General features: G+C 40.7%; 1 protein-coding gene across 2 annotated transcripts in view; it reads left to right on the forward strand.

Annotated features, from left to right (window-relative positions):
* Positions 1 to 10,530, forward strand: part of ARMC4 (armadillo repeat containing 4) — a 181,739-nt gene that overhangs the window by 66,564 nt on the left and 104,645 nt on the right. For both annotated transcript variants that reach the window (XM_019531524.1, XM_019531533.1), the window contains 5 exons: positions 4,327 to 4,473; positions 4,907 to 5,116; positions 5,268 to 5,504; positions 9,006 to 9,119; positions 9,691 to 9,845. In XM_019531524.1, the coding sequence (XP_019387069.1) occupies positions 4,327 to 4,473; positions 4,907 to 5,116; positions 5,268 to 5,504; positions 9,006 to 9,119; positions 9,691 to 9,845 (863 nt within the window). The remainder of the gene's footprint in view (positions 1 to 4,326; positions 4,474 to 4,906; positions 5,117 to 5,267; positions 5,505 to 9,005; positions 9,120 to 9,690; positions 9,846 to 10,530) is intronic.

The following is a 10,530-nucleotide window of genomic DNA, read 5'->3' on the forward strand; positions in this document are numbered from 1 at the left end:
ATTAATCTGTCTAATTTATCAAAAAGAAGATTGAGTGGTGACTTAACTGCAAGAAAGAAGTACTCTCATGGGGAGAAGACTCCAAATCCTAAATAGCTCTTTAATTTAGCAAAGAACTAGTAACTGGATTCAAAATCAGCCACACAGATTCAAAATAGAAATTGGGCACAACATTTTAACAGTTGAGGGTGATTAAGCATTGGCATTCATTACAAAGGGTACTGGGGAACTCTCCATGTGTGGATGACAAGGTCAGACTGGAAAATCTAATGTTTGCTTCTGTCCTTAAACTCCATGAATCTAAAGCTGACAGTACAAATGTAATTCAGTTGTGGTCTGTATTAAATGTCTGTAGCTCTCACTCTGCATCTGGGCTTCCCTTTTAAGATGAAGATGCAAGGTACCAGGGGCACTAGTAATTGAAGAAGCCCAACTGTGACTTGAAATTGAGTCACAGTTCCAAAAATTGGAGGATTGGTAGGGGAGCAGCAGAGCTGCATTGTTATTAATGAGGCCTCTGTGTGGATACCTTCTGGTCCTGAGAAATCACTGTGGTCTGTGGAAAGGCCCCACTATCTTACTCAGTATAAAAATTAAGGAGTACTTCTATAAGAAAACCCCAAAGATATGTCCTTCCATTATCTTCCTCCCATTTTTTCTTATGGAAGAAAAGATTACCTGGTTTCATATATAGTTTAATTTTAACAAGAGCATGTTATACATCATAGAACTTTTAAAAAGAGATCTGTTAAACCCTTTCAAGAGTAAAAACAAAAAAGGCAAGCTGTGTAGGAGATATCATTTTAAATAATTATATATATATATATATAAATAAATATTATATATATATATATTCCATTTTATATATATATAGCCATTTTTAAAGTTTTGTAGTTCTCACATCTTAAGAACTTAAAAATTCTTATTACTATACTGACATGGTGTAGAAAATTCTTTACCAATTAGGATTACTACATTTTCATACTCATAATTTATTTTCATTTCATTGTGAATATTTGTACTGCCTCATTTGTATAAGAAGAGGTACCCATTTTAACTAAATCTGTGTTTAATTTAAAGTCTTAAAATTGATTGTTGAAGTGCCAATAGAGTTTATTTTACATTCAACTGATCAGATTTCAAACATCATGCAGATTTAGTATCAATTTAATGGAGAGCTAACTGTTTCCATGCTTGTTAAAATAAATACTTTAAGACCTGATGTGATGATAACTACAAGAAAGAGAAATAATTGTTGTGGCCACCAGTAGTATGACAGTGCTAAAGAACTGATATTTCAGAACATATGAAAAATATTTTGTTGTGGTTTTGCTTTTAAAACATATATTAAGCTTTGTAAGCAATTTAGGAGAGGAAAAAATGCATTTATATTTTTCATATACTGTTCTATTTTTATTTAATATAGGAGAATAAGAAGTTATTTGTTTTTAAAAAAATATTTAGAACATTTTGAATATCACATGTGAATCATTACCAGGGATCTAGGTTTTCCATCTGGGATGGAAAAACATGGTAAAACCCGGATTTTCTCATTTTAAGGAGAAAAACCCAGATGTTCTCCTTTAAAGGAGAAAAATGTGGGAAATGGTGGATTTCCCTTTGCAGACTGGCAGAGTTCCAGCCTGCAAGGGGCTGCAGGGAGAAGAGAGGAGGGCGATCAGCAGGGGGCACCATGCACATGTGCACATGAACACCAAGCAACCTGGAGAACAGTGCCCCGCAGATAAGTTTGGGGGGGTGGTGGTGGAAATTGAGGTCCCCATAGTGAGGGAGGGAGGGAGTTGGGCAGGGCTGGGGCTGGGGCTGTTGCCCAGCTGGGGCAGTGTGTGGGGCTAGGGGTCCGGGGCACAGCCGTAGGGCCCGGGCAAGGTGTGGGACAGGGCCACGAGCTGCTCATCTGTGGGGTGGGAGGGGCTGGCTCTCTACTGTTGCCCGCACTCTGGACGGGGCATGGTGGGTATGTACTCCCCAGATGTGTGTATATGGAAGGGAAGGGCTGCCCATTGTGGGCTTCGAGCTCCCCACCCAACTGCCCTCCCCCTGGGGCCTCTGTGGCTCAGCGGGCGGGATCTGGTGTTGCAGGACAGAACAGAGCTGTGTGGGGAAGCTCAGTGCTGCCACTCTAAGCCCCGTGCTGGCATGACAAGGCACCCCTGGCCTGCCCAGCAGCAGTGGAGATGGGGATGGGCAGCAGAGTGGGCAGCCCGAGCCTACAATGGGTAGCCCACACCCACACCTCCACAGGCTCTGCTCCGGCCGTGCTGCCCGTAGAGGAGGGGGAGCCAGGCTCTGTGCTTTGCTCTGCCGCAGCAGCCACCACCTCCTGTGAGCAGCAGCCAGGGCTCGGGTACTGCTGTGGCAGACAGGGGGCTGTGGATCCGGGTCCCTGGCCCATAGCCCTGGCAGCTGGGGCTCCCTACAGCAGGGCTGGAGGGTAGGGAGTGAAGGGCAATGGCATGGCTCAGGGGGCTGTGGGTGGGGAGTGAAGGGCAATGGCATGGGCAGGGCACTGGCATATCAGGGCTGCTCAGAGCCACAAAGCAGTTGGAACTGCATCCTGGTGAGTAAAGGGGGCAGGGAGAGCTCTGATTTTCCATGATAAAAAAACCCAAATCACATGCCAAAATATATAGGTATTTAGAATTTATTTTATTATAGTGATTGAGGCACTGGAAGGCTTCCAAATTGGTATAAAATTATAAATATATCAATAAAACTTTGTGTTCAACTGATACCTATATATAGAGTGGCATTTCATTTTAATCTAGGAAAAACACAGATTTGGGGGATTTTAATTAGATAATTTGAGGGGTTTTGGTGGGTTGCAGTTTAAAAAGAAATTAAAATCAGAGAGTTTGCAGTTTTGAAACAGAAAACCAGGATCCTTGATCATTACACTTGTAATAGATATGTAAAGACTGAATTATTGCATGATGGATCAAAGTGTGCTTACAGTTTAAAAACAGTGTTCCTTAATGGAAAGGACATAATTTGGAGTGGGAGAGATGCATTAAAATTGAATTACATGTTTTCTCTGTAAACACCTTTATAAAACAAAGCAAGTTTATAATATATTTAATAGTTTGAGCTGTTCTATAAAGGTTACATATTTTCTAAAAGTACAGCGGTTAGCCTTTACAAGACCTCAGAAAGCAGTATCCTCTGTAGATTTACAATAATCATTAGTTAATCAGGCACTGTGGCTCCCTCATTTTCAAGAGCAGATCCAGGGGTGTTCAGTGGCATTGCCGTACCCTTTTTTCAGACTATGTTGCAGGAGCAGCTGCTGGAGACTTTAAAGTCCCTGAAGCAGGTAAGAAACAACCTCTCTGTGCACCTCCTTCCTTCCCCCATGCTCAGTGGCATTTCCCTTCCCATTCCCCCCCACCCCTGCCTACCATTGCTGGTGTCTCCACTGTCCCTGGCTGCCCCAGAGGCTGTGTGGTTGGCCAGATTTAGCCAGGACAGTGGCAGTGGCAGGTGGGTTCTTCCTTCTTACCCAATCCCCTGGGTGTTTCCTGCCAGCCCAGGAGCAGACTCGGGGAGGGGGAACCCACCCACCATTACCACTGTCCCCAGCTCATCCTGGCTCCCAATGCAGCTGCTCCCTGCAGTCCTAGCAGGACTGGAGCAGGAGTAGCTTGGACCAGCAGAAACAGGTGAGGCTCCCTGCATAGAAATGTAAGTAGAGAGGACAAGCGGGGACTGGGAGGAGCAAGGAGGTGCCATTGAGCATGAAGGGGAAGGGAAGAGGGGTGCTGAGAGTTGGGGGGGGTTTCTTTCCTGAGTAAGAGACTTTAAAAAATCCCACATGGGGCTGGTACTCCCATGGTGTTACTGCCTGCCCTGGTGGGGGGAGAAGTTAGAAGTGGGGAATGTAGCCAGACCCCTGAAGCACTGATTACAGCTCCCACAATCTCCTTTTAAAAATCCTGGATCTGCATATCGAAGTCTTTGCACAGTTGCTGTTTCCCAGGATAGACTATGCCTTCTTGTCACAATGACCTACATATTTTGGTCATATATATGTACAACAGCCTTTTAGTCAAACTAAAACAAATCTTTGATGGTGCTCAGCTTGCCAAGTGATCTAGTTCATTCCATAACAGTGACCTTCCTTTTTGTTATTTACTGTTTCTCCAGTTTTGGAGTCAAACTTTAAATTGAATCAACAGTGGTTTTGTTTTCTAACACATCATTGATAAAAGTATGGGTCTATCAGAGCCCATCTTTATTAGTAAGTTCCTGTAGCAATGAGATCGTATTATGCATATTTAACATATATTAATCATTGTATTATTTTAGGGAGGCAATCAGACAGCTACAGTAATTGCCTTGTGTTCAATGAGAGATTTCAACTTGGCTCAAGAAACCTGTCAACTGGCCATCAGAGATGTTGGAGGTCTTGAAGTCTTAATAAATTTACTTGATACAGAAGACGTTAAATGTAAGGTAAGTAGCTGTTGAAATACATTGAGCTGGGCACATGCTTTCTAGCATTTGAATGCTTTCTTTTGCAAAGGAGTATGCAGTACAAAAGCATTGTTTAAGGCAGGGTTTCCTGTGGAGGCAGCAGTAGTGTATGCCAAAGACCCCCTGGGCCACCTCCTTGCAGATGCTCTCCCCAGTCCACCACATACTTGGATAGTCCCCCCCAACCCACCCCACCACTGTACCGCACATGTGTGTATGGGTGACTCCTCTCCCCAGTAGCTTACGGGCCACAGACTTTCATGCTGCGCTGTGGTGTGAGCTCCTCCAGCACTGCAGGCTGTGCCACCTTGCCCCTAAGGACATTTATACAACCCAGTGTGTTAAAAGATTGTGAACTACCATTTATACATTCTCAGATAGTATGCAACATTTGATATTTTCCTCTCTTTAGATTGGTTCATTGAAAATCCTGAAGGAAATTAGTCAGAACTCACAGATCAGACGTACGATTGCTGATCTTGGGGGCTTACAAATTATGGTGAATATTCTGGACTCTCCAGATAAGGATCTGAAATGCTTGGCAGCTGAAACAATTGCCAACGTTGCCAAATTTAAACGAGCACGAAGGACAGTAAGACAGCATGGAGGAATCACAAGACTGGTAATCAATATTCTTTTTATGCATAGACTCTTTTTACTAAATAAGTAATTTTTTTTCTGGTGTGGTGCTTGCTGTCATAATTAGCATACAGTATAAGTATGTTATTTGTCATTTCTATTAAATCCACTAAGACATTTTTGTTTTTCATCAGGTTGGGCTGCTGGACTGTGTGTCAATGGGATTAGCCAATCCAACACCATCTCAGGCAAAAGATATTGAAATAGCCCGCTGTGGGGCTTTGGCACTTTGGAGCTGCAGCAAAAGCATCAAAAATAAAGAAGCAATCCGTAAGGCTGGAGGTATTCCATTATTAGCTCAGTTGCTGAAGTCTCCACATGTAAGCATGTTAACACCAGTGGTGGGGACGTTACAAGAGTGTGCATCAGAGGTAAGCAGTTAGGTTAACAAGCTACCTCTAACCATGTACACTGTTGATTCCTAAATATAATTTCTGACTATAATTTTAAAAACCCTCATCATAGCTAGCTGTTTTTTGGAAGAATGTACCTGAACACTTGTATTTCCACCAGGAAATTTGGTTCCTGCCATAAGAGCTTCATTGGCCACTGAAGAGTGAATATTGTGGGTAGTACTTTATAGAAGGCTTTTTGATGAAGATTGTGGTTCATGAGCATATAAGACTCCGTCTTAATATACTTTTTAAGCTGAGAACCCTGAGTGGTTTGTGAGAAGAAATCTGTATAAAACTAATGTAATTTCACTTTCTGTCAATTCTTTTATTACATTTCATAAAAATCACTGCTTTTGTTGCAAGAAATTTGCAAAAAAATTGTGAATTTGCAGAGCCTTATATTGGTAAAGTGTACTGGGAAAAAGTTGATTTGAAGACAAAGATATTGGAGAGGAGAATGTGAGAATTAAAAATATGGACAGAAGGCTGATTCCCCATATAACACAAGTCAGGACAGTTTACTTTATAAATGTGCTTTGTAAAAAGCAGTGTCTGATCAGTATCAGCAAGTGAAAAGACATATGTATGATTTCTCTCCAAATTTCCATTACAAATTTTACAACCGGAGTATATATCCAAGTTTTAAAAACTGCCAAACTTTGAGCTGTTTTGGTGAAGATTTAAAAATGTCTAAATAAAACATTATCAGTAAAACCAGCTATAGTCTGAAGTTTGCTATATTTAGTAATATATACTTCACAACTTTAGAAATAACTTTTCTGTTAACATTTAGGAAAACAGAGAAAAAATGAATAGAAAGACTGATTTCTGGGACAAATTATCTGATACATTAGTGCATCATCACTTGGTGTACTTCACAGGACTTCAGCACTGAAACTAAGAATTTAATTTGATTCAGCATTGAAGGAGAATAAATATCTGATTTAAATTGAGAAAAGACAGGAAATTCTGTGTGAAGATGGTGGTATCCTGTTAACTCAAGCTATACTTCCTAACTTTGAAATTCCCAACTTTTGTCAGTTTTAAAACCATAAACATCATTTTAAAGTGAAGTATTACAGTCAATGAAAAAAGAAGTTTAGCTCCATACAGATAGCTCTGCATAGAAAATTTTAATGATTATAAACACAGAATTCCTGGAAGAGTACTATTAAATATATATAAGCAAGTTGAGTGAAAAAGTATTATTAAGATTGCAAAGCCAAGCACTCAAAATTTTGAAAATGCCAGTATGAGATTTGCCTGTCTGAATATATTATAATACAGTCTTTAGTTGCATGGTGTGATGAAAAAGATTGGATGACTGAGTTCTTGCCTGTAGTTCTTGTGGGCAACACGTGGGTGGGTGGGGGGGTCAGTGTTAGTATACATTGATGTAAATAATTGCTGGAAATAGTTCTACAAGCAGGACACCTTTGTGCCCTTTTCACCCCAGGGCAGAGGTAGTTTGAGCCTGACAGCAAGTCACAGAGACTGCTCTCTGTTTGGTTCCCCATGACATAATGTTTAATTGTATTGGGTGAGTGTTGTGCACAGGTGAATACTATAGTTTTGTAATTGTTTTGTGGTGGACGTGGCCTGAGGAGAATAACTGCAAGTGGGGCAGACCTGGCTTAAGGAGACTGAGAGAAGCATTGAGAGACCTGGAGGTGGAGAAGGTCCCAAGAAAGACAGAGAGCAAGGATGAGTTCCAGGGTGGACAGAGTGGGGTACAAGGAAGGAGAGAGGGAACTGGAGTGGCACAATAAAGACTGTTAGTTTTGGGGCAGGGTTTGCTGTTTGGGATATCAGCACGCTAACCTATTCCATTTAAAGAAAACACCCTCTCCTTCCTGGGAGCTGACCAGCAAGCACGAATTCTCAGTTGTGGGTGCTGTGGATCACCAGGGAAGCCAGGGATTGAGAGGAGCTGATGTCTCAAAGCCAGGGGCTTGCTTTTTGTGAAGCCATGACAGGGCTTGCTTCTGGGGGTCCTCTCAGGAGAAGGAGACCAAATATGGCTGCTTTTTCCTGCGTCTAGAGGAAAAGCTTTCCTCTTCCCTTCAAAAGGGGTGTTGATCTTCCATCTACTCCATACTCTTTAAACCATGCTCTGAATACCGAATTATTTATTTCCTCAAGCTGTTTTCTTTTGGTGCCCATCATCCTAGTATCCAAATGCTTTGGTCTGTTGTAATGATTCACAGTAATCTCTTGTGTATGGCCTTGTCCCAGGTCTCACTGACAGTAACAGATACAATTTATCCAAGGAAGCCAAGAACAGCCACAAAGCCGTGACTATGAGGGACATCTGCCAGATGTGTACCCATATTAACCGTGGTCCATCCTGTCCCTAAATTTAATCATTGATCTAATGTCATTGGCACTCAGAAATATTAGTCACAAGTTGACCTATTGACCAGAATGGCTCCTTTGATTCTGTTTTGATCACTTCCCTCTGGCTGAAAAATAGCCAGTTTGTTTCTGGAACATGTCTTCCAAGTGCTAGGGGTCACTAATTGTGGCTTGTTTGTGGAGTGAGTTCTTAAAGCTTCTTGGAGCTAAACTCCTAACCCTGTTGGCCTGTCATCCACAAATTATTGATCAGAGTTTAATGAATAGCTAAATATAATTAATAGCTTTTTGTTTCATCCATGCCAACCTGCCATGTTCCAGCTTATTCCTGTCCTGGCCCATTCCTCTTTTCTCCCTTCTCCTAGTCTTTCCTGCCAAGTTCTCTGGTCAAGTCCTTATCTTCACTCACCTACCAGTTTCTACTCTCTGAACATTCAATCCAATCCTTCAAGTCCAGTGATTTCCTGCCCCCCTTTCTGGGACTTTGTTCAATATGTCATTCATTTCTCTTTCCACACTAGCTCCCAGTCTGATCTGTATGGCAGCCACATAGCCAAGCTCCTAATACACACTAATAAAATTAGGCTCCGTACATACATGATACATCTTCCCTTAGAACAGACATTGGGGAAAATACAGAAATATCCCTAGGATCAGAGACAAGAATCCAAGCTTTTTTGCTAGCAGCTTAGTGTTGTATTCATTAGGCTAGAGAATCAGGCCCCGGTTTATGCTTTCCCTTTAGCTCAGTGATTCTTGAATAATTTTTTTTACAATAACAAAAGGGCTAGAGAAAGCCCCCACCTCCAAAAGCCTGGTAGGGTTATCCCTTGGGAATGGCAATATGCATTTACATGCTGTCAGTCTGAAGAAGGAATTGAACTTGGGTCTCCCACTTCCTGGCTGAGAGCTGCTATGTAAGAGGAGCTATGGCCTGTAATGCTATGATTGACTTTGAGCTCATTGCTAGTATCCTTCAGGGCACTGGAACTAATTGTGTTCTTAAAGTTAAGCTGATGTTCAGGTTTTTGCCAGGTCAGAGCCAAAATTAATAGTGCTCTAGTTTTTAGGAGGACAATATTAATTGCTATATAAACCAGAATTTTTAACTTGTTTTGACAGCCAAGCTATAGACTTGCAATAAAGACAGAGAGGAGGATGATTGAGAACCTTGTGAAGAACCTGAGTAGTGAAAATCAGGAGCTTCAGATGCACTGTGCTAGTGCTATCTTTAAGGTATCTGCATAATTTAAATAATCAGATCTTTCAGTGGTACTTGAAAAAACATTCATGATTTCATTGCTTAAATTTTCTGTGAGTTTTTGTCTGTTGTACTTACATGATTATTATAGTTCATAGGAAACTAGGACTGGAAGGGACTTCATAAGGTCATTTAAGTCCAGCCCGCTGCTCAAGGCAGGATCATATTATACTTGAATTGCCTACTAAATGTTGTATGTATATATTGTGTTTACTGTGTACACAACTGAATATTGTGTACACAGTAAGTGAACAGTAAATGCCCATGTGTTTAAATGCATATGCATTTAATGAACAAGTTTTTCATTTTACAAGGGAACAGGCCTATATTTTCTGAAAATGTATGCAAAGTATACACTCTTGCTACATAATCATTTACCCTCTTTTAATTTGTAATGTGAATCAAAGTTTAAAGTATATATATCAATAATCAAAATATTTACGTAAAGTTCTTATTCTGTTAATGTTGCTTATTTTGGGAATACACCAGATTTCCTGGAAAACCCGTTACATTTTAAACCTTCTATATATTTAATTTGTTGTATAGTGTGCAGAAGATGAAGAAACACGTGACCTAGTAAGGCAGCATGGAGGGCTACAACCACTGGCTACTCTGCTTAGTAATTCTGAAAACAAAGAACTGTTAGCAGCAGTGACAGGAGCAATCTGGAAATGTGCTATCAGCAGAGAAAATGTAACAAAGTATGGGTAACAACTTAATTGTATCAAATATTTTGTTTTTTAGTATTTCTCAATGTTACGGGATAATTTGGTTTTAAAATGTGAGGCACATTAATGCTACAAAAGGATCTTTACAACCATTTGGGCAAATGATTTAATTTTATAACATAAATGATCTGCCCAGCTGAGGGATAAATGTTTGCTGTTGTCAGATTTGCCAGGTTTACAAAGAAATGCATAGGCCCATAGCTGAACTCCTTATATACTTTCCTGTAAACCTCCCATCAGCAGCTACCTTTATAAAGAGTTTGTGCAGTTGGCTTGTCCAAGTGTTTTTTGGTGATTCCTCAAGTTCCCCAAACTTTGCTATTAGGCCTCATTTATTTTTTGTTTCTTTATTGAGAGCTTTAAATTGTTTGAGTCTTTTAGGTGTTGGTACTCTCATTTCTCAACCATATAGATAGCATACACACAAATATGTAAAGATCAACTTACACTGAATAATTCTTAATTCTGCTATCTGAACTTCAAAAGTGATATTATTTTCTTAAATAAACTAGAACCCTCTTTGGATCTCATCCCTGAAAGTTTCATAGTTAGTAGGGTTGGAAGGGACCTGAGCAGATCATCTAGTCTCACACCCTGCTATGGCAGGAAAGAGTACTGGGGTCAAATGACCCCAGCAAGGTGTACATCTAGCCTCCTC

This window comes from Crocodylus porosus, unplaced genomic scaffold (genome assembly GCF_001723895.1).
Source record: "Crocodylus porosus isolate Cpor-Errol unplaced genomic scaffold, CroPor_comp1, whole genome shotgun sequence".
Classification (NCBI taxonomy): Eukaryota; Metazoa; Chordata; order Crocodylia; family Crocodylidae; genus Crocodylus; species Crocodylus porosus.